Genomic DNA, 24064 nt, shown 5'->3' on the forward strand with positions numbered 1-24064 from the left:
AGCGAGTAGGTCACTTCGGATGTCAAACTTATAGGGCCGGTTATTCAAACAAAGTTTACCCGTTGTTTACAAAAACCGCGTTCTTCACTTTCTTCATTTTAGTCGAACCCTTTGTTTGAGCATTTATTCTTATGATCAAAGCTAAGAAAGCCGAAAACTTACAGTCGAGGGACATTTATTTAACTAATAGAGAAAACCCGACGCCCAGTGATTGGGTAAAACCGTGGGTTAGGTTGGACCTCGTTTGAATAACTAAACTCTATTGATGAATGTGTGAACTTGTCCAAAAGGTATTTTTACTTTAATGAGGAAAAGGATATGAGAGTAATTTTCATAATAGTTCGGTTGGAGCAGCTAAAATAGGATGCCTATTGTGATCTGACTACCCTCAGAAAAATAAATGCAACGGTAAAATGGTCGTATATGCGCCAACCATATTAGATTTTGGCCTGTTGTGGGACGCTCCGCTGTGCTAACAAGTACAGCGGAGTGTCCCTTGACATTTGTAACAAGAAAGGAGGGTAATGAAAAGAGCATATTGTTTTTATGAGCACAACCGGTCTCCTGTTGGTTTTCTATATATATCTAAACTTCATTTTACTCTCATAATTATTATTAATGTGGTTATCATAATTATCATCATCATCACTACTATTTTTGCCATTTTTCTTGAGAAGGTAAACGCCTTAGTCCTGACAGCCTTAAAGAACTATAATGGCCTGCCCAGTTGCCCTTTTCTCTTCGCACATGCTCAGACCTTTGTCTCGCCGTTTTGTCATAAAATCAAATAATTTAAAAGCTTTCACGTGATGGATCTTTGTCTCCTGGTAGATCATTCATCGTGACCTTGCAGCCCGAAACATTCTCCTAGATAACAACTATGTCTGCAAAGTGACCGACTTTGGCATGGCATATCAAAGCTTTAAATATGGCCATGGAAATGCCAAAAAGGTAGGAAATGCTTTTTGTTGTTGTTGTTATTGCTTTATTATGGAGCTTTCTAGAAACAAGCTGTAAACGCCAGCATTTTCTCAGCATGAAATTAACTTAGCTCGACCACCAACATGGTTTTCATAGCTCACATTGACTTAAAACAAGGGAAAAAGACAAAGTAAAACGCTAAACATTGGAGTATATAAATTTCACTGAGGTTGTTTGTAGAAAGTCTCGCGAAAGGAAAGATGTTTTCTCTTTTCTAATAGGGCTGCTTGAAAGCTACTTTTAGGAGAGTGGCAAATTTATTTTTGTTGTTACATTTTTACACAATTATATTATGTAGCTTCATATTTTGTAAAATATGACTTTGCAGAAGAAGGGAGATAATTTTTAAAGTAAAATAAAGGTCTGGGGAAGCAGACATCTTTTCTCGCCAAATGCTATAAATAGCTTCAGTCGTTACTATCGCTATTACTCAGTTGCCCCCTTCAGTTGCCCCCTTCAGTCCTCTCATATTCTCTTGATTTGAGTTTATTCTTTTCCTCATGTCTCCGACTCATTCGATTGGAGGTTGTATGCATTGATCCGAAAGAAGTTTCCTTTGGATACTCTCTTTATTCTGCACTAATCCATCATTTTGATGTGATTAAAACCTCCCGTATGTGCCTTTCCCATTGCGGCCGTCTTAACTAAGTCTTTGTCTTAATTTGATCATACACTTATATTCTCCAAAATCATCAGTTCTAACACATCTCGCCGTTCAAGGGCCCAACAAATCTAAGCTCTTTTGCTTTTCTCATTTTCGTTGGCCGTTGTTCTCCTACTTGTCTCATCTTCTGTGCAGAAAAAATTGACAACTACTGAAATGCTACTTTTTATTTTCTCATACAATGAAGTACAGGGAGGACCGACTATTCTTTTGGTGTTCAACATTTCACAATGTTTTTGTTTGCGCTAGTACTGAATTTTCTTTGCAAAATAAGAGATACTCAAGAACAATTGAAGAAAATTATCACAAAAGATGTAAAGCAAAAATAACAAAAAACAGTCACAAACCAACACAAAACAAATTAAATAACATTATTATAATGATAGTTTAAAGAGAAGTTTTAATCAGATACGATGAATATATGAAGTTCATATATTTTGGACTGCGGTTATAGATATGTATGATGCACGATCTTCGCAGTAGAAAGCGCTATTAATGCAATAGCGAAAATCAGACCTGAAAAAAATCGCAGAGGTCAGTGGTTCGAATCCCGTACAGGCCTGACTTTTCTTTTCTTTTCTCTTTTATCAGGTCTGATTTTCGCTATTGCATAAATAGCGCTCTCTACTGTGAGCATCGTGCATCATACGTATCTATAACCGCAGTTCAAAATATATGAACTCCATGTATTCATCGTATCTGATTTATCATCACGGGTTTATTACGAATCAACTTGACGGCCTGCTCCCAGTTGGGATCAATTGTTAGCTCAATTGGTAGAGCGCTGCACTAGTATCGCCGAGGTCAGTGGTTCGAATCCCGTACAGGCCTGATTTTTTTCAGGTCTGATTTTCGCTATTGCGTAAATAGCGCTCTCTACTGCGAGGATCGAGCATCATACAGAAGTTTTAATTTTTGTTTCCGCAGGGATGTTTGCCAATCAAGTGGACTGCACCAGAAATTCTACTGGGAAACCTCGCCGGACTTTCCACTTTGAGTGATGTGTATGTATCGTGTATATTCTTCCATCACCTTAACAAAATGATCAGCCAATTTTATTTTTTTTGTTATTACTTCACATCCAAAATTTACTCGGTACTAACTGTGGAATATTTCTGACATGCTCACCAGGTGGTCCTATGGAATCGTTCTGTATGAGATAGTTACCCTTGGTAAGCCAAACTAAGTTCAATAAGAATATTTATTACACGACTCGGGCAGTCAGAGGTCCAATAACTAAAATCAACCAATCAAAATGCTCTATTGCCGGTCAATATTCTCTCAGTATTGGACCGGGCACTGTCCCGAATGGTCCCGAATGATGCCGCACTTGTGTTCGTTTGAACTTCAGTCGTGTAATAAATCTCTTATTAACCAAGCTTGCTCGGGACCGTACTAGAAGAATATCGGCCCTCGGTCTTTCTTGTAAGGACCTCGCTGCGCTCGGTCCGTACTGTCAAGACCTCGGACCGATATTCTCTCAGTACGGCCCTCGCGCTTGGTTAATAAGATAGATTTATAATAAAGGTTTGTTTTTACTTTTTTCCACGCCTTTCATTCCTGAAAATGTCCTTAAACAAGATAATATAGATGGTTTACAATCTCTTGCCTTAAGTTAGTTCATTAGTGTCCCAGTCTTGTAAGACTGATCAAGCCGTCTAACTACTCTTGTAAAAATGAACCTATTAATGAGTTCCGGTCCATTGGTGTAACCTCCAGGCAAAAAGTACGACAGTTGTTGTAGTGACCGCTTCCGGTTGTTGTTTTGTTACCCGTCAATCATGTAATTTCCCAGTTAGTAAGAAAGAGAGAGCGGAGCTCGGCACGGTTGTAAAAACAAACTTAGAGTTCAACAATTAAACCGCTTCGTAAAGTAACACTCTAGCGTGCAGTCAATACACTACAGTTGTCGTTTTTAGGAGAACTCCCGTGTTAAGTAAAGATCATCTGCTTTTTACACCTGAAAATCAAATCTCGTTAACTCTGTTTTCATTTTAATATGTAGCAAGCTATTTGTCGATAGTTAATCTCATGAGATGAAATGAAACAAGAAGTAGAAGGCTTCCATAGTGTTCCCTTGTTAGAGACTACCATCAAAACCGAACCAAAACGAAGAAACTTTAAACTACATTGACTCAGCAAAATTTGTATTTGAGCATCATCAAGCTATGTAAATGTATATGCAAGATTAAGGAAGATTTAGATTTGGGCATCATCAAGCTATATTAAATGCGGACTTTTTTGATGTCGAAAAGGAGCGCGACGTCTCAGCCACAGCAATTTCGTGGAACATGTTTATATGCACTCTTATTTGACCTCATAGATGTTTACAATTGTAATAAATTATTAAAATTATGGCTCACTGACTAGAATTTCAACAACTTTATTAGTGATATACTTAGTATTAGTATAGTTTCAGAGCTGAGCAAAGAGTTTTCAGCAATCTGATTGGTCGAGCGGTTCCTTATATTACGCTATATAAACCGCTCCACGCGGTTTATATAAAATGTTAAAATAAAATGTTATTAAATGTTACTAAAATGTTATTTTAGAAATTTCTCTGTTGTTCAGCTCTGAAATTATACTAAAACAATTATTTCGCCTCAGGTTCGGAGAATATTGTCGAATAATCCCCTCGACTTCGTCTCGGGGATTATTCGACGATATTCACCTCGCCTTCGGCGAATAATTTTTAAATATCATATGCACACGTCCTTATGCCTTAACAGGAGGAATTCCATACGATGGATGGTCAGAAGGCAGGGTGGTTGCAGAGGTCACAAAAGGATATCAGCTGCCAAAGCCTGATCATGTTGATAAAAAACTGTGAGTTGTATCTCTCTGGTGCGATATCGATGTTTTCCAATGTAGAGCCTAAACTTCAACACACTACATCACAATTAACGTTCTTCTTGTAGACTTTTTTGCAGTGGAATAGTTAACCAATGGATGTAAAAGCTGTTTTCTTTTAAAAGTGTGAACTAAGAGCATAAGGTATTCAGCTGTGATAATGTGTGTCTACGTATTTCGACGAGATCAGAGCGAGTGAAATAGTGCCGATATGTCCGATGACCCAAAACAAATCTAAACCATTATTTTCGTTAAAAGGGTTCCAGTAAAAGAAACTTCTTGCAATTCTTCGCATAGTCCAAAAAACGTAGTTAAGAATTGACCATCCTTGTTTAATTTCAGGCATGATATGATGAAACGGTGTTGGAATTTTAACCCTGACTTCCGTCCTCCATTTGAAAACCTGCGACAAAGAATGGACAAATACATTCATGAAGAGGTTTGTTTTAAGAATTTAAAACTTGCTGTCATTCTATGAATTTTGAAGTCTCGTGGATTTTTCAGTATTTTGACACCATTTAGTTTCGGGAGCAATGCTTGATGGTACTGGTTTTGCTCCCCATGGCGCTGTAAACGGCTCAACTAGGACCATTTAGATCCCTGGTCAGTGGTGTTTTCACGCTCGTTATGCCGTCTACGCTCATTTCACCATTTTCAGTTTATAAATCCCTTTTAAAATCGCAGAGGTTCTTAGTCCACTGTGTAGTGTATTGACTGCACGCTAGAGTGTTATTTTACGAAACGGTTCATTTGTCGAACTCCAAGTTTTACAACCGTGCCGAGCTCTGCTCTCTCTCACCTACTAACTGGGAAACTACATGATTGACGGGTAACAAAACGACAACCCGAAGTGGTCACCACACACTGTGAAAGTAACTTTACTTTTCAGCTTAACATCATAGTAATATAGTGCTGTGTAGCAGGTGTACAACCCTTATTTCTTGCTTTCAATTGCAACCCCAGACATATGAGGAACTACTTAATCTGGGAGCTTATGACAAGAAAAAATACTCGAGGGTTGAAGATCTTGGAGTTGAAGATGCAGGACCGAGTGAGGAAGTTGCAAAGAAGGCTGCTGCTAAAAGATTAGGAAAATGGTCCAGTGACCGCCGTTAGGGTACCTTTCTGTCACCTCTCGGTGCTAAACTATGCGTGATGACAGCGATGATTTTAAGGTCTTTCCATGTTAAAGAAACAAATGATATCTTTGTTTTAGATAATAATTCATAGAGTTCATTGTTTAAAGTTACAAAATATTAATCAATTCAGTTGGATTCAGACTAGGAGAACTTGGGTAGATATTACTTAAGTTTCCTTCACTGATTAAAACAGGATAGAAAGAGATAAAATAACATCCAAACAATTAAAAAACAAAACAAACTTGAGAAGCGGCCCGTCTATACCCTTTAAATTTGCGAGCTGTTGTAGTGAAAACATTCCGCCGTAAATTTTTTTGTAGCAAATCTAGTGGGTAATCCTCCCAAGGATATTTGAAATTTGGTAATTTTTTTTGTAGTCTAGTATTGGATTAGTAGTGTGGTATTAATCACCATTGAAGTATCCCGTATGCCGATATTATTGACCCCGTAACTGATGTCCTTTAGTTCACATGCATTTTGCTCTCATATTGCTTTGTTTAACTTTCGAGCCATTGCTATTTGAAAACAATTGATTGCATAGATTTTCAAATTTATTGCTTTGCTTTAAGTTTTAAAGGCTTTCGTCGTAAACGGAGAGAAGCGTCTTAACAGAGTGAGTAAATTTAGATTACTAATTTTCGTATGTGGTTTCGGTTCGTACGAGAAAAAAAGGGAACGCTTATGAGGGGCGTTTGTTTCGGTAGACAGACAACTTTGTCGTGGTAAAACGGAATTCTTATTAGAAAACTGAATGGATGTAGATCATGTAGATGTATGAGCGTTTATCTCTGTACTCTACAAAAATCACACAAAATAACTGTATTTAGTGTTATGTCACACACTCTATTTAATATCTGCAATTAAAAGGTTAGAAGCATATCTTATGGCTTTTTATTGATCGCCAAATTCCGTTCAGTTGATACCTTGTCGTATCCTTGCTTAGCTTTGCTATGGATGACGTCGTCCTTAAAAAAGAGTTATCAAAAATCAGTGGTGTTTTTCTCTTCAGCGGTAATTACTATCTTATCCAAGGAGCATCAAACAGTCAGACACCCACACCAACTCCTACCACTGAGCTCGTGATAGAAAGTTTTATCATAAATCAAAGTACTGTTTTACGATTCGTTAAGTTTACGTATGGTAAGTTATAAGCCCCGCTGACGTGTATCGATAGGGCAGTTTCCCACACCATGTGCGTTGTTGGTAGTTTTTTCGGTCTCGAAAATAAATGGTATAATGTTAAATTTCAATTCAGTACAAATTTCAGCAGGTACCTGTTTCGTTCTGAATCTTCTGTTGAGAATGCAACCGTCTCGAACTCAAGTTGTGCTACGTACCACATTAATTCTACGTACGTGGAACGTATTAGTTTGGCAAACTGGCGGCCATCAGAAGTCTGCGAACTGAACGTTGATGAAACGACTATAATTCCTTACACAACTCAAATCAATTCTATGCGTAAAATATCATTCAATTTGATTCAGTCCAAGTTCTCTATTACTTAATGGACAATTACATGGTGCCGTTAACAGGTGGAACTTTTTTGACCGAGATTAACACGACCTCATTATCTTGTAAATGCAAATGAACGGTAACTACCTCATGAACCCTTGAATTGACTTGAGTTCTGCGTGGCTGATGGCTTTCTTCCTGTTTTTCGACTGGTAATTTGGACTGATTGGAAATTGGATCGTGTTCAGTTGCAGAAATAAACTTAGAAGACCACTTAATGTCGTTTTGATTTAGAATCTCTTCGTTTTCTGTAAGCAAGGACACAATGAGAGTAAGTTCGGTAGTATTAAATGTAAAAACTTAAGGACCAACAAAATGTGCCCTAAATTAATTGTTTTGGTGTGATGTGTGAGGAGCCCATTAAAAAAATGGCAGACAGAATCTCTGTTTGTCTAGCAAAGAATTATGGGAAAAAGGTTGTAAGACTTCCACCCACAGCTATAATCTCCGCTTGTATTTTCTTGCCCTCCCAGTTGACTGTCATCGTGCTCCCTTTGTATTCGAAGCTTTTACCCAAAATCAACCTTGAAGGGGCGATACCAGTTGTCCTTTCTTTTGAAAAATAAAGCAACACTTTTGACTGAGTACGTTGAGTCAACACAATTATCAAATGGCGTCCGTCCGTGTGCGGTGACCAACATTATCAAAGTGGTTTTCCTTCCTTTCGCTCCATCCATGATTAAAATACGCCCTTGTAGACCTCACAAACGAACAGGAAATGTGCGTAAGAATACTCAAGTTGAAAGAAAAGGGCTTCAAAGTCGTAAAGCGACGATGACACAGTCTCGACTATAGATAGCTGTTTGATCAGATACATCACTTCATTTTTATTACGAGGAATCGATCCCGCGCATGAAGAATACAGTACACAGAATGAACGTTTTATCCCTAGGGAAAAAAAGATGAGCCTTCCTCCTAGTAAAAATTTTCAGAACATATAATTTGAAAATAAATGCACATTAAGATTTCGCCATTCGTTCGGAAGCTGTTCAGAAAATGTCACACGACAAAGCACATGCTTTTTGTAAATACTGCTGTTCGCCATCTTGTATTGTATGGTGCTGGTCGCCTCTATGTGGAGCTGACTTAAGTCTGTTAGTGATTTAAAGTATTAGTGGCATCGATGTAGTTTGCACAGAAAATGCAAGTCTCCATTAAGTTCGGGGACAGAAGCATTATCAGAACCCTCGACTGGCCAGGGTAATTCGCAAGGCTAAAAGACGTGCAGGGTCGTTGAAGCTTACGTTGAGTTGCCCTCTCGCTGGGTCTTAAATGCCACAGCTGTGGGAAGCGAGGGAGCCGTAGATCTCGTACACGATTGTGAAACAAATGCCAAATACCATCAGATCCTTATGCAGGAATTATCACTGCTCGGTGTGGACCCAGTGCTATTCAGTTGGATAAGATCTTTTTTTAACAAATAAAGCTCAAGCCGTACGCATCGGAAACGTTTCATCGGATTGGAAGCATACTCATGGAGGTATACCCCAAGGGACCAAGATGGGTGTCACTCTTTTCTCAGTCATGATAAATAAACTCCTAAGGGATTGGAATTAGAGAGCAAAATATGTTGATGATACCACAATTGTAGAAATTGTGCCTCGCAATTCAATAAGCCTTCTCGATTTGGCTGTTGGGGATACACACTCATTTTGTATTGACCGTAAGATGAAGTTTAACCCTCGGAAGTGTAACGAAATGCTGATAAATTTTATAGAGTAACCCAAAAAATGCTATTCCACCAGCTCGAACGTGTCTCATCTCTTAAATTACTTGGTTTTAAAATCAGAGACGATCTTAAATGGAATGACCGCATAGACTATATTTATTGAAAGGCCGCTAAACGTTAATATACCTTAAGAGTGCTTAAAAGAGCTGGCGTAGCGAATAGCAACATTGTTAATATTTATAAGTGTACTGTTAGATCTATTTTAGAATATGCCGTGGCTGCTCGGCAAGACATCCCTAAATATTTGTCCTCCAAATTAGAAACTATACAAAGGAGAGCCTTTAAGGTAGTTTTTCTGGGTGTTGCTTATAAGGAAGCCCTGGCGATATCTGGCCTCGCAAGCCTAGAGGTCAGGCGAGATACATTAAGTAGGAAGTTCATTGCGACTTGCAAACTCCGCCTTCAAGCTAATGTTTATAATGTTCCTTATAATCTTGGATCTGGGCATGAAAAGTCCGTTCGCCAAGAGGCAAGAACCAAGAGAGCTAATGACTTTACAACTTTTAGATTTTTAGATTAATTATTACCTAGACTATACATTACTATGCTTTAATTATATTTAAAAGTTTTGTAAATGATACCGCTTGATAATTCAGTTTGTACATACTTTCAACTGCAAAGAGTGGACTAAACGATATTTGTTATTATTATTATTATTATTATTATCACTATTATTATTATTATTAAATATACTATACGCCAAATAACAAAATTTAATGCCAAATATCAAAAGCTATACAAATGCCAGAGAGGAAGCAGTGAACTCGAATACCAAGGAGCAAACCATTCTCGAAGGTAATCCTACTTTGCCTGAGCAGTTTTTAAATGCATTGAGGAGAAACATGAAAAATCAAATGAAATACCAGTCCAGTTGATAACAGTAAGTAACATAATATGGCAGAAAAATCTACGAGAGATTTACAGAGTACAATGTCGGAGTCATTTAGCTCGTCTTTGTTGAGCCATGGGGCCTCAAGTGCCTCGCCCCCCTCCCGGAGCGCGTTCCTCCGACCTGCCCTGTCCTCAGCAAGCTCTTCCCAATTACCAACGTCCACGCCTAGGGCCACCAAGTCACGTTTTGCCACGTCTTTGAAACGTAGCATAGGGCGTCCTCTGGGTCCTGTTCCCGTGCGCAACTCGCTGTAGAGAATGTCTTTGGGAAGGCGACCATCGTGCATCCTGCGCAAATGCCCCAGCCGGCGCATCCTTCGAATCTTTAGAGTCTGAAACAGGAAGCGGCTACCAGTACGCGACAATACCTCTTCTTTCGTGATTCTATCCCACCAGTTTATCCCCGTTATGCGCCGTAGGCAACGGAGATGAAAGGCTTTCAGCTTCTTTTCGTGGCGGCATATATACATGTGATCCAGGTTTCGGCCTCGTAAAGCAGAGTGTTCAAGATGCAGCATTCATAGATGCGGTACTTTGTGCGAGTATTCAGGTATTTGTTGTGCCATGCACGCTCACGTAGTCTGTTGAAAGTGGAGGCTTCTCGTCCTATGCGAGTCTGCAGGTCCTGTTCGATGGTTAACCCTCTGTTGCTGGTGAAGCCTAGATACGCAAAGTTCACTGTACTGTCTAATTCTTGACCGTTAACCATGATTGGTGATGAATAACCTCGGTGCATCACCACTGTCGTCTTTGCCCTAATTACCACTGCGAACTCAGCGCAGGAAGCACTAAATCTGTTAAGCAGGCGTTGCAGGCCACTGGTACTGTGTGAAACGGGTGCAGCGTCATCCGCATATAGGAGTTCTCGTACCAGGACTTTGCAAACTTTAGTTTTTGCACGTAGGCCAGTCAGGTTAAACAGTTTCCCGTCAGAACTATTGTGAATGTACACGTCATTTTCATCTTCATGATTCCCAAAGGCATGGTGGAGCAATACCGAGAAGAAGATTCCGAACATGGTTGGTACTGGGACGCATCCTTGTTTCACATCATCGTTTACAGGGAAACTATTCGACATGGCCCCTTCAAAGGAGACCGAGGCTGTTCTGTCATCGTGGAGCGATGTCACAAGGCTAAGCAATGTTGGTGGACAACCTAGTTTCTGAAGGATAGCGAATAGGCCCTCTCTGCTCACCATGTCAAACGCTTTTGTGAGGTCCACAAAGGCTATGTGAAGAGGTCTCCTTTGTTCTCTGCATTTCTCTTGAATTTGCTGCACAGAGAATATCATGTCCGTTGTTGAATTGAACGACTACTGCGGAAACCACATTGGGATTCTGGGTAGATGCGGTCTGCAAGTTTTTGGGGTCTTAGTGGTAGTACTCTCGCAAAGACCTTGCTGGTCGCACTTAGCTGTGAAATGCCACGATACTTATTGCAGTCACCTTTGTCTCCCTTCTTGAATAGAGTCGCAAGTTTAGCATCTTTCATCGCTGATGGGAATTTTCCACTACGCCAGCTAGTACAGAGGAGGTGGTATAGATGTGGTAGTACGCGGTTGTCACATTTCAAAAGGTCGGCTGGGATTTCGTCAATGCCTGGAGACTTGCCTTGCCAGCGGAAGTGTGCTTGAGAGCAACCTTGAGTTCTGACATGGTCGGTATATCATCCAGTTCGACCATGGTGTCAAAGCAGCAAAGCATAAAAAAACATATTTAAGTTGGCGAAATGTTATCATAATGCTGCCGTAAAGGTCTACTTTACACAGCTTTACGCCACATTTACATTTCGTAAAGGCACGCTTTACGTGGCCATTACGCACTGACGTAAAGCTGGAGTAATGAGACTTATTTAAGAGACCTCGACGCACAGGGTAAAGTTGGTGTAAAATAGAGATTTACGCTGCCTTTACTTGGCGTAAGGTTAGTGTAAAGTTCTACTTTACACAGCTTTACACAATATTTACATTTTGTAAAGGCATGCTTTACGCGGCCTTTAAGCACTGACGTAAAGCTAGAGTAATGAGACTTCTTTAAAAGAGCTTTACATACAGCGTAAAGATGGAGTAGTGTAGAGATTTACGCCGGCTTTACGTACATGCGTAAATATAGAGTGTAGGTGTCTTTAAGGTAAATCTACGCCTGACGTAAAGTTAGCTTCAATTTTTTGTATGAATCAGCTGTATGGACAGCTCAGATTGGGAATATCAGCTTTGTTTTATATTTAAGGGAAACATAAGAGCAAAGCTGATCAATCGGTTTTCCACAATAAAAGCTGAAAGTTATGTGTACGGAATCGAGACAGTCAATGAATCAATCAATCTGCTGTGTTCACAATCTTGTATATTTGTCACAAAAGCCTGTTCCCATTCCTGTGAGTGTTTCAACATTTGATCAGTTAACCATAACATTTAAAATATTATTAACTTTTTTTTTAAATGGCTGCAAAAACGTGTCAAATTTGTACAATAAATGAAAAGGAAGTTTGTTGCCAACTGCCCGTTAGCAAGCGGATTCTATCAAAATAGAACTTAGTCCCCCACAGTCTAGAGACAAAAAAAACATGTGCTCGTCTGACCCGCCATCTTGTTGTGTTATTGCGTAGTTTGTCGGATCGCTAATTAAAACCTTTGCTGTTCTCGCTCGTTGTCCAAGTTTTATTTTGTTCGGATAACCTTCGCCACAAAGTTAAAAATTTGAAAATACTGTTTCTATTTTATCTGTAGTATGACAGCTTTGTATAACTTTAAAACATAACGGATTGAAAATTGAGTGTATTGAATATTAAAAACCTTGCCCTGAAATCACTTATAATGGTGTAAAAAGAAAAATAGTAAGTAATTGGAAATATTGTTCTACAACTGCAGTTAACATTAACATTTCAAATTGGAGCAAATGTCATCTTTAATTATTTTAATTACCAGGGGCATACGCGCATTTCAAATTTTGTAGTACACTTGCTTTCACAAAATTCTGCCATCCCCAAACTATATTTTTTGTGACCCTGTCTTGAAAACCTAACATGTTTTAATTAGATTGATACTAATGGTTAATTTTTCAGCTTATACCCTTAAAACTTCGAGATACATTCACACAAAATGCCAGTTAGTCCAAATTAAATACATTGTATGGACAGATACATGTAGTTAAAAAGAAATTCAACACATGAAAGTAGATTGACAATTGTAATATTTGCAATTAGACTTAAAACTCTTGCATATCTTTCTACAATTATAATGCTACTGAGATAACAAAACTATCACTCAAAAGCTCTAAAACTCTCGTTAAAAAGTGTTGTAAACAACAGTTTAATTGAAATAAAGGAAAGGTGGACCAAAAATTATGGGGCTTCAAAAAATTATAGACATTTACAAATTACTGGTTGAAAGTTACATTAAACCTTGATTTATTTACACTGATGTCAAATACCTTCTTTTTCTACAGTAATCAAGTCATGATCTCTATTTTTCAAAATAACTCAAGAGGTTGACTGATCAACAGCACCAAGTGAAAATATGAAAAATGCAAGGATTTCTTACTTGGGCTTCAAATAGACTTATAGGCTAGTAATTTGGATGTATCAACAAAGTTAAAATAGTAAATTGGCCAACGTAACGATTACAAAAGCTGACGTTTCGAGCATTAGCCCTTCGTCGGAGCGAATAGAGGAGTTGTGGGTTGTGTGTGCTTTTAAAGGCAGAAAATGGAGCTACGTTATTGGTGGGAACATGGCAACGAGAAAAACACGAATAAATTAGTGGAATGAAAAGCGTTCGTTGATCCCTGTGGGATTTAGACTGCCGGTTTGAAAGATGAGCTTTTGTTCAAGATTCTTACGGCTTTCCGTGCTGCCTAAGTGTAAGGAAAGACCCCAGATTACCATATGTTGCTTAGAATGATTAGGTAAATTAAAATGCCTAGCGACTGGTTTCGATGTGTCCTTGTCATTCCTTTCCACGTCTCAAAGGTGTTCTCGGGATCGGTCACCTAGTCTTCTGCCTGTTTCGCCGATGTAGTAGTTGTAGTTCATTTATTTGTTTAAGCAGTTTGATTTATTTGGCAGCTGTAATAGCTGATGTGGACCTGCTGTCCTAACCCACCCATCCCACCCCAGGGGAGGACATCCATCACACAGTAATCTCGTGTGTGGGAAATTAACGTCTCCTGCCCCAACCCTGCAGGAGACGGGACCTCCATTTATTCGTCCCTATCCGAGAAGACTAGAATATCTAACCATTTCTTGATGTTATAGAAAGGTGGTAAATTCTTCTCAATTATTTTAAGACCTTGAGTGTTGGTCCGGCCGGTGCTCGAACCCTCGACCTCCCGCACAACAGTCCAGCGCTCTATCCATTGAGCTAACTGGGAGGCGGTTATATCTTTTTGCAATATCTTTTTGCGGGTATATCTTATTGTAATAAACGCAAGTTATCAAATAGGTTATATTGGCGGAGGTGCACGTGAAGTGATCGGTGATCTTAATGGATCGTTTAGGTCCCGATATTTTATCAGTGTTGTGAATGAAAGGACACGTTTTGCATCGTGCACGAGCGCATTTAAAAGTGCCTGGTCGGTCATTAGTCTGAAAAGAACTTCTGACCAAAAACTTGCCTATGTTTTTGTCGCGTTTGAATGAAATGAGCGGAGGCTGCGAAAAGATAGTGCTTGTCTCTGGATCGTTTTGAAGTAATTTAAACTTTTCAGAATGATGGATTTAACTGAGTGGTTGTGAGGGTGAAACGTGAGAGTGAATGGAATGCGGTCGGAATCTTCCTTATGCGACGTTTGTAGTGCTGAATGTCGATCTATAAGTTGGGCGCGGTGGTAACCCGCTTAAACGACAGAAATAGGGTAACCACGTTTATCGAAAAACTGGCACATTGACTCTGATTTGTGGCGGAAATCAGAGTTACCACTACATAAACGACGAAGTCTTAGAAACTGAGAAAAAGGAATGGAATTCTTAACGTGAAATGGATGCGAAGACGAATATAACAAGTAAATATGCGAGTCTGTAGGTTTGTAATACACACTAGTGCATAAACCGTTGCCTTCAATTGAAACTTTGATGTCTAAAAAGGATAAAGAATTGTCAGAAATTTCCCAGGTACATTTCAGAGCCGGGTGAAAAGAATTGACTGCGGTTACGAATTGAGTGAGCTCCTCTCTGGTAGAGGAGGTAGCGCCGATACAGTCGCCGATGTAGCGATCGTAGAGTTCAGGTTTGGACCCGTTGTATTGGCTGAGAAATTGTTGTTCGACAAAACCTACAAAAAGATTGGCATAGCTAGGTCCCATTTTGGTGCCCATGGCTACACCATTGGTTTGTTTGAAGAAGTTGTTTCCGAATGAAAGACAATTGAGTGTGAGTACTAGTTCGACTAAGCGTAGTAGTGTTTCAGATTTAGGTTCCCTATCAGTACGTTGATCAAATAATGTTTAAGGGCCAGAAGGCCTTCGCCATTAGGAATGACAGTGTAAAGAGACGTAATATCCAGTGTAAAGAGAATGACAGTGTAAAGAGACGTAATATCATAGGCTAGTAGATCAGGCTATACTTTTGGGTGGTCTTTGCTTATTTGAAAGAATGATAGAGCAAGCTCCACAGTTAAATTTCAACAGAATGATTGGATGAGTTCTTAGCATCTTAAATCAAGTTTGTGCACAAACTGCCCTAACCCTTTTATGTGACATCACGCAAAAGGCTGTTGTAGTCCTGTTGGTAATTGATTTAAACAAACCACCAGGAGCAATATCTAGCTTCATATGCACTTCACAGTGTAGCTCATCATAAAACTTTGCAGTGATAAGTACAAACTATTTTAAAGCAGCTTACAATTGAGTATCGAAAGTAAATCTGTAGTTGGTTTGATTTTGCTTTACTACGTACACTCTGTAATTGGTTTAAAAAACTCACAACACCTATTCAACCAATCAGATGCAATAACCTAAACCAATCACGACTTGGTCATGTGAGTTCTAACTTCCCATACTTGACATCAGTTATGTGCGTTTGCTTTCAACCTCATTTTTTTTGGCCTCAGTATATGAAAACTGTCTGAGAGTTATTCAACAAGACTTTACTTTCAGCAAGAAATAACATTGAACTAATAAAATAAGTAACTATAATTAACTACAAGGAAGGTTGTTGGTGTTCAACACACATGAAGACTACTGTACTATGTTGTCAGTATAAAGTTGCTTCCAATATGCTTGATGTTTCTGTTTAGGACAAGTACACCATTATTCACTTCCATTAATTGTGACCCCTTTGATGCCTCCTAGAATTTTTTACACTTTCATCTCGCTTATTTGCCACTTGGGGCAGTCCCTCATTCCTCACATGGGTTAATAACTGCTTTGATTTTGCCTTGAGGGTTTTAAGGTAAGTCTTTATGGCACCTGTGACAAAAGCAATTCAAAATATCACAAATCTTGACCATTGTCTAGAATAAAAAAAAATAATAAAATAATGTTAATGAAAAGGTCTGAATGTTGCACTCATTTTCCTTGCTTGATATTGGATAAATGAACTCAACAAAGGAATCTTCAAAAGTGGCTAAAGTACATACAAATTAATGCTAACACATTAGTTTTCAAAATTTTTAAAAATTGTTTATTTTCATCTTTACCTTAATTTTCACTTTCTTAATCAATCATTTCAAGAATGGATAAACTTAACAGAATAGCTGGGTTAAGTTAAAGGTTAGAGAGGCACTATGGAAGTAAAGTGTCTTGCTCCAGAACATACAATACCACACACTGGTCCAGGTCAATGCTCAAACCCAAACCGCCTGATCCATCGTCCAATGTGCTAGCTATTAGGCCACCAAATATTATAGTCATAATTATAGAAAATTGATCTAAACTTACACTCTAATATGACAGGATCAGCCTCTTTGAAAGCTGACGTTGCTCGGACACCTCTCTAAACTGCTTGGGTAACCTCGAGGTTGGTGTCATTAAAACTAAAAAGCAAACTGAGGTTAAGCTTTTCAGTGCTTTGGTTGATGTATACTGTAACTCAACTTAATAGAAACACTCAAGACATATATTGTTAAGTAGAAGTTTGGGAGAACCAAAAAAGTTGCTAAACACTGGCTAATGGCTCACGTTCCCACAGCATTTCTCATTTTCCCAACTTAGTCTATGATAGTTGGACTATCTTGCACCATTTGACTGGGGCTTTATGAAAACACAAAATCATAGATATCCCTGATCATCTGAGATGGTCGGGGACAAATCGGGAAAATTGGGGGCGTTTCTATTTACCTGATGTCTGCCACATTTCTGCGATCATTCCCAACATATGAAAACATAAATTGGCAAAATCTGGGACGGTCGCGAAACAGCGAAATCCCTAAGCTTCTGGGACTTTCCCAACATACATGTATTAAAACCAGGCTTAAAGGAGCTACATCACAGACAGTGCATCTTAAAAATTTTGCAAAGTTTTTCAAGTCTGCCATTCTCAATCTTGCCTAATCTTAACCATCCTTGTTTCTTTTTGGTTTATTGTTACCTCTTTGGTGTTTTTCCAACTTAGAAAACTACACTAGCAAAATGGCTTAAAATATCTTGACATAACTCCTTTAAAACTACATACTAACAATAACTCAACAATAAATTTCATCCTTTGAAAACAAAATGGCCGTCTATTGTTATGACGGATAGGTGCATGAAATCAGCAACAAAGTGTTACCAACAAGCTGTTATCAAACACTGTGACGTTTCAAAGTTCAAAAAACCAAAATACTCACCACCCTATCTCGTGGACGGTTTTTAATTTTTCCTTTTTTCTGCCATTGCGCTGACTGTTGGCCTTGTAAGTTGTCAATTTTTTCTTCAAGAACAGCAAGTTTTCACTGAGGTGCGTCAAACTACCCTTCGTGGTCGCAACAACTCCCTCTAGCGTTTACATGAGACAGTAGCATGGCGGCTGGAGTTGATCGGCTCCTCGATGAGGAGGAAGATGGCGTTCTGCAGGGCACAAATTGAAGGCAAGCGAGTGGAGGCGACAGGATGATAAGTTGGCGAGGTCTCTTCAGACTAGGTTTACAATAGAGGAGAGTTTTCCGGATTCGTAAATGTTTCCGGATTCATCAATTTTGGAGTATTCGGATTCGTAGGCGTTTACACTGAAAGGATATTCGGATTCCTGATCGTTTACACAAAACAACAACTCTGGGAACATTCGAAATGAAATGGTTACCGAGCCCAGTGTTGTTTCGTCGTTCGATCGTCAAAGTGAAAATGCCTCCCCCAAAAAAGGCTAGAGTAGATCCGGATGCCACAGAAAAAGGCTAGAGTAGATCCAGATGCCAAGCAGTCTACGTCGTCGGCGATTAAGTGTGGCTGACGTTAAACTTCCTTGCAATAATAATTTGCGTTTCTTCAGAAATACTGCGGTACACATCATAAAATTTATCGCCTGAACCTGCAACAAGATTAGGTAAGCGGAGACCGCCAGCAATGTTAGCACCAGATCCATTTTGGTTTCACCGCAAACTCAAAAGATTGCAGGTGGAAATAATATCCGGATTCGTGAAAAAAAGCGGTTACACGACAAAACTTTCCGGATTCAAAAGTTATCGGATTCAAAGTTCCCACTTTAAATTCCGGATTCAAAATCTCCGGAGACACGACCAAACCGGAAAGTTTTTATTTCGGATTCGTCCACTTTCGTGTAAACGGCAGAATGGATCCGATACTAAAACGTTTCGGATTCATCACGAATCCGGAACAATTTCCTCTAGTGTAAACCTAGTCTCAGAATCAATAGTACTGTCAAGCTGCAAATCACGACGGATATGATTTTCAGATCGAGATCTCTCGATGGAAATCCGCGGACGGTCTTGCCCTCGAGGAACGACTATAGTTCTCCCTGGAGTTGTCCAAATATTCAAAGAGCACAACGAGTGAATTGCTGACCCGTCTTACTGACCTTCGTTTAATACATGTAAAAGCCTACCGTTCGACGGTGAAAGTGCCTAGAGGTTAGCGGTGACTCAGGAAGCTTATCAAAATCAATCCCTACATTACTCGATCTGTTTCTGTGAGACATATTACAATACAGCGGAGGAACTTTTTATTATAGACTTGCTTCAACGAGGACGTGACACTTGGACGAAAGACGCTTTAAATTTGAAGTGACGCTCGAAGTCCCACCGATTATGCTTATGTCCAAGAATTACACGGACTGGAGGAAAAGCGTCGCGTGAGGGCCTTCACGGATTACTTGCGCATGCACATCCTAAAATTTGCATATTTTTGTTTAAGGATTGGAGTGCAGCGGCAAATGTTACTGTAATTTTCGTCAGTTCTCCTCATTTCTTAGCTCAATATCTTTCCCAAAAATGGGTGAAAAAGAGTTATTACTGTAGTCACTGAGATGACTTTATCAGTCGAGGTACGCGATCGAGACATCTCAAACAAATTGCAGAGAGAACGGAAATTCCCTCTGAAAGTGACAATAGCGCTGGCTACGTCGAGAGACGTAGCCAGCGCTGGCTACGTCGAGAGAGCTTCTCAAGTACACTGCTTGGAGTCCCACGATAGTTTTGAGGATCATGAGGAATGCCTCAGTGCAGATTTAGCCCTGTCCCCGAGGTATCCCTTGTTCTTTCTCTTTTATGTCTTTTTAACACAATGACATTTCTCTTCTTTTCGACAGTCTAATGTGGGACATTGCCGGCTTGGGTTTTTACTAATGAAATACTAACAGTACCGCATAAGTTAACAGTCAGTTCAGGAAACTGTATGGCTTGCTTGGCTTCTTCTTTTTCCCACTTCTTAGGTCAGATAACGCATAAAAAACCAATTGATTACGACGGGGTACGAGACACCCCATGTTAATAGGAATTACACCACTTGCGCTTGATTAACGAAAGCTTTACGCGTTTTGCAAAATATATGGCTTATCACAACCTTTAGGTAAAATCTAAAACAGCGTTAATATGTCTAGACAAATTGTTGCTAGCTTCACAACAACTCTTATTTCAGTCTAGTAAACTTTAGCTTTACGCGAACTTTACGCTGAACGTAAATATGGCTCTTCAGCTTTAAGATACCTTTAAGAGAGCTTTACCTCCGATTACGTAAATCTACCTTTAAGCGTCTTTACCAACATTATAAAACTAGCGTAGAGTTACTTAACGAACTTTACGTAGATTTACGCAAATTTAATTTTGCGTAAATCTCCTTTTTCATGCTGTGGCAGGGAGTAGTGGTGAGAGCTGTGGCTGTGATGTTGCGTGGTTCAACGTAGAGTACAGAGTAATGCTCGACCCAGCGTTCGAGTTGTTTATTAGAGTTGGTGATGAGCTCCCCTGTCGTAGATTTCAAATGACAAACTTTCTTAGCACTGGTTCCAGTAGCTTGCGAGAAGTTTAGAAAAAGGGAGAATGGTAACTTGCTGCAAAGCAGCTGCATTAATAGCAAAACAACTAGGGACAAGAAAAAACAGGCTTCCAGAAAAAGAAAACTGAATCCAGAACATATCATAGAAATTGACATACGCTCCTTTAGAAAATTAAAAGCAAAAAACCCAGAACAGATAAGGGAAATTAACAAACAGACCGTAAAAAAAACGAAAGACAAACAACCCAGAGTGCATGAGAGAAATTAGCAAATTAAACAGTCCATTGAAAAACAAAAAGCTGAGAACCCAGGGCACATAATTAAGGGAAATTGACAAATAGTCTGTGAGAAAACGAGCAAGAGAGAACTCAGAACGCATAAGGGAAATTAACAAACGGACGGTGAGAAAACACAAAGCAGAGAACCCGCAGCATATTAAGGAAACCAATAAATTAAACAGACAGCAAGAAGATGAAAAGCAGAGAATGCAGAGCACATAAGGGAAATTAACAGACAGGCCACTTGAAAATAAAAACTGAATAACCCTCAACACATCAAAGAAGTAAATAAAAATTCCAAGAAAAAAGCAAAAAAAGTTGCTGAAACACCAATCACGATCTGCCCAATGTGTCACAACTGACATGCAGCAGTGATGTGCTGAGACTACAAAAAAAACAAATGTAATGCAATTTTTTGGGATATATTTCTTCACAAAAAAACATTGCATGTGACCCAGAATATATATACCCTGTGACCAACTTTGGTACAAGTTTTTGTTTTATTTTTTTCAGTTTTGAAAAAAAATAAACCTAAAACCTATACCAAACTTGGCCACAAGGGCATATATATTCTGGGTCACATGCAATGTTTTTTTTTGAAGAAATCTGTCCCAAAAATCGCATTATATCTGCCTTTTGTAGTGCTCTGTAGTGCAATGTGATACCAACAAATATACGGTATGTTCACCAAAAGTTGCTGAGTTCCACCTTACTGGTTTTAAAGTGTTCATAACACTGGATGGATTTGCATGATGTGTGATTTAAACCTGGAGAAAGGCAAGTTACCCAGTTGTTCTAAAGCCAATATGATGGGTATTCCTTACAAGCCTGATCTATTGAATTTATCATCACTAGAAGAGCGACTAATATCCCCTCGTATACCATTGATGCAAATCCGTAGACTACCTGGAGATGGTCAATTGTCTGTTCATTGTCAATGTACCTACTGATGTAAATTCAACTGTAAATTATCTCCAAAGGCCAATAAGTGAATCACAAACCATTCCAATAAAACTTAAAAGGCATCTCTGTTACAAGCATCACTATCATTTTCAAAATGTCAGACTTGAAAAAGTATCAGATGCAGCCAAACATCTTGTAGACATAAGCAATCTATTCAAAAGTGCAGGCCTAGAAGTGCAAAATGCATGCCTGGTTAGATAACATCAGTTCACAATCAGTTGCCCATGAAGACTGGACTGAAATTGTTTAAAATACAGACACATCGTGTGCTGGTGTGCAAAGCAATAAAACTGCCACAAATTGCGAAAACAATATATCCAATGCTGATGTTGATACTCACGACAATGAAAAATATGAAAGTGACGGTTGGTGTGAAGTTGACAAACGCCCTTTAGGAGTAACAGATACTCTACTGCAGGAACCAGATGCAACAGAAAATGGAGATAGAACTATTTCTTTTGCACCTGGAGAAGGAAACAAACCATTAGGAATATTCATGGATAAATATTCTGAATATCCTTCAATCCCTACAATATTCTTCGGAAAACGAAGACCTGACAACAGTGAAAGAAAAGTGCCAGTATTATATAATACAGTTGCTGAGTGAGAGTTAGATAGAAGGGTTGCAAAGTCTGTGCCAAACATTCTATAAAGCTTAAAAACTGCAAATCGAGCAAACTCAAGTAGTGCTTGCATTTCTCTTAGAAAGTGCAGGACAAAAGGGAAGAAGCACAATGCTGGTGACTTGAAATTAGAGCATTATCTTAATAAGTCTGTGCACCTTGGTGAAAGTTTCAAACTTTTTTAAGAAACATCAGAGGCCCACCACCTTACTTTGAAAAATACAAAAGAGACTTATTTGCTATGATTCGTCAACTAGGCAACCCTGCCTAGTTTTGTTCTTTCTCAGCTGCTGAATCAGGGTGGACTCAGTTTCTCAAAAATGTAGGCAGAATTGCAGAGAGGAAAGAGTATACCCTGATGAGGAGATTAAAGAAATGACAAGGGAACAAAAATCAGATTTGATACAAAAAGATCCAGTCATATGTGTCCGAAAACTGTGAGCACGTGGTTCAGTTATTTATTCCTGATGTCTTAAAGAGCAGTGTAATAGCAATAGGAGAAATAGCTGATTATTTTTACAGAGTTGAATTTAAACAAAGAGGAAGCCCATATATCCATGGTTTATTTTGGCTAAAGGAAGTCACACAGTATCAAAAACCTTCTAATGAAGAAATTGTCATCTTTGTTGATAAGTATATCACTTGCCACAAATCAGACATTTCAAGTGTTGAGGTGTCCAGGGTTGAATTGGAACTCTGTACGCCTTAAGGGCTCTGTTGGCGTAGGCAGTCCAACAATTTGGCAGCCAAGGCAGGTCTTACACGGGTTTTCCACTTGTTTGTTAATTCCAGGCCACCAAACCTTTCTACGAAGTCTCTGTTTGGTTTTTACTGGCCCCTGATGACCCTCATGTGCTAAGTCTAGTACTCTTTCGCGTAGTCTTCGTGGAATTAGCAACCTTGTTCCCCTTAATACTAACTTTACAAGGGAAGAGAGTTCACTTCTGACCTGATTATACTGTGGCAGGGCTTTGTCCCAGTCTCCTGCTGAGATGCACTCTTGTAAATTTCTGGGTCGATAGCTGATTCTCTCTCAATTTCTTTGATGGGTATTGCTACTGGTACTGATGTTTCTGCCACAAAGCGAATAAATTCCTCAGCATCATTATGACCATTCAACTCTCCCTTATCAACAAGTGGTGGAAGAGAGTCAGCAATGTTCTGTTTACCTGGTACCTACCTCACCCGAGACCGGTATGGCTGAGGTTGAAGTACCCAGCGTTCTATCCGAGCTGAATTACGGGAACTAGTCGAGTAAATAGTTTCTAGGGGCTTGTGGTCTGTCATCAGTATGATATCCATCTCATACAGGTACATGGGAAACCTCTCGCATCCCCACACGAGTCCCAATGCCTCTCATTCTGTTTGCGAGTATCTACGTTCAACTCCTGTTAACGCACGTCTTGCCTGTGCAATTACACGCTCTTGTCCCTCCTGGACCTGTGTAAGCACTACCACAAGGCCTACCGGGCTCGCATCTATAATTAGCTCGGTTACTTCTGCATTTCTGTCGAAATATGTCAATGTTTCTGGCCCGTCCTAGCTTATTCCTCATGGTTTCAAAGGTCGCTCTTTGTTCTGCGCCCCCCTTGAATGGTACATCCTTCCTTATCAATTCTCTGAGTGGCTCTGAGATGCTTGCTAAATTAGGAATGAACCAGGCGCTAAAGTTCACTAATCCAAGGAAACTCTGCACTTCCTCTGCATTTGTGGGTTCCTTAGCCCGGATTACTACATCAACACGTGGCTCTGTTAGGCCAATACCTTCCTTGATAGCAGATATCCCATGAAGGTGAGTTGTGGCATTCTAAATACACACTTTTCCGGATTGAGGGTCAGTCCTTTGTCACTAATACACTCAATGGTCTTTCGCAACCTGCTGTCATGTTCTTCAACCGTACGACCATGAATAATTATATCATCGTGGATATTGTAGGCACCCTCACATCCAGCCAGCACTTGTTGAATAGTGTGCTGATAAAGCTCCGGGGCAGAACTGATTCCGAACATCAAGCATTTATTCCTGTACAACCCCTTGTGAGTAATAAATGTGGTAATAACTCTAGACTGTTGCTC

General features: G+C 39.4%; 1 protein-coding gene across 1 annotated transcript in view; it reads left to right on the top strand.

The window, feature by feature from the left end:
• The window catches only part of LOC111347606 (fibroblast growth factor receptor homolog 1-like), a 31807-nt gene extending 25294 nt beyond the window's left edge, over window positions 1–6513 (top strand). The window contains exons 13-18 of the mRNA XM_088759338.1: window positions 832–951; window positions 2573–2649; window positions 2777–2817; window positions 4375–4471; window positions 4838–4934; window positions 5459–6513. Coding sequence (XP_088615464.1) covers window positions 832–951; window positions 2573–2649; window positions 2777–2817; window positions 4375–4471; window positions 4838–4934; window positions 5459–5611 — 585 coding nt within the window. The 3' untranslated portion in view covers window positions 5612–6513. The remainder of the gene's footprint in view (window positions 1–831; window positions 952–2572; window positions 2650–2776; window positions 2818–4374; window positions 4472–4837; window positions 4935–5458) is intronic.
• Window positions 6514–24064: the final 17551 nt, after the last annotated feature.

The sequence above is a fragment of the Stylophora pistillata genome, chromosome 5, assembly GCF_964205215.1.
Source record: "Stylophora pistillata chromosome 5, jaStyPist1.2, whole genome shotgun sequence".
Taxonomy (NCBI): Eukaryota; Metazoa; Cnidaria; class Anthozoa; order Scleractinia; family Pocilloporidae; genus Stylophora; species Stylophora pistillata.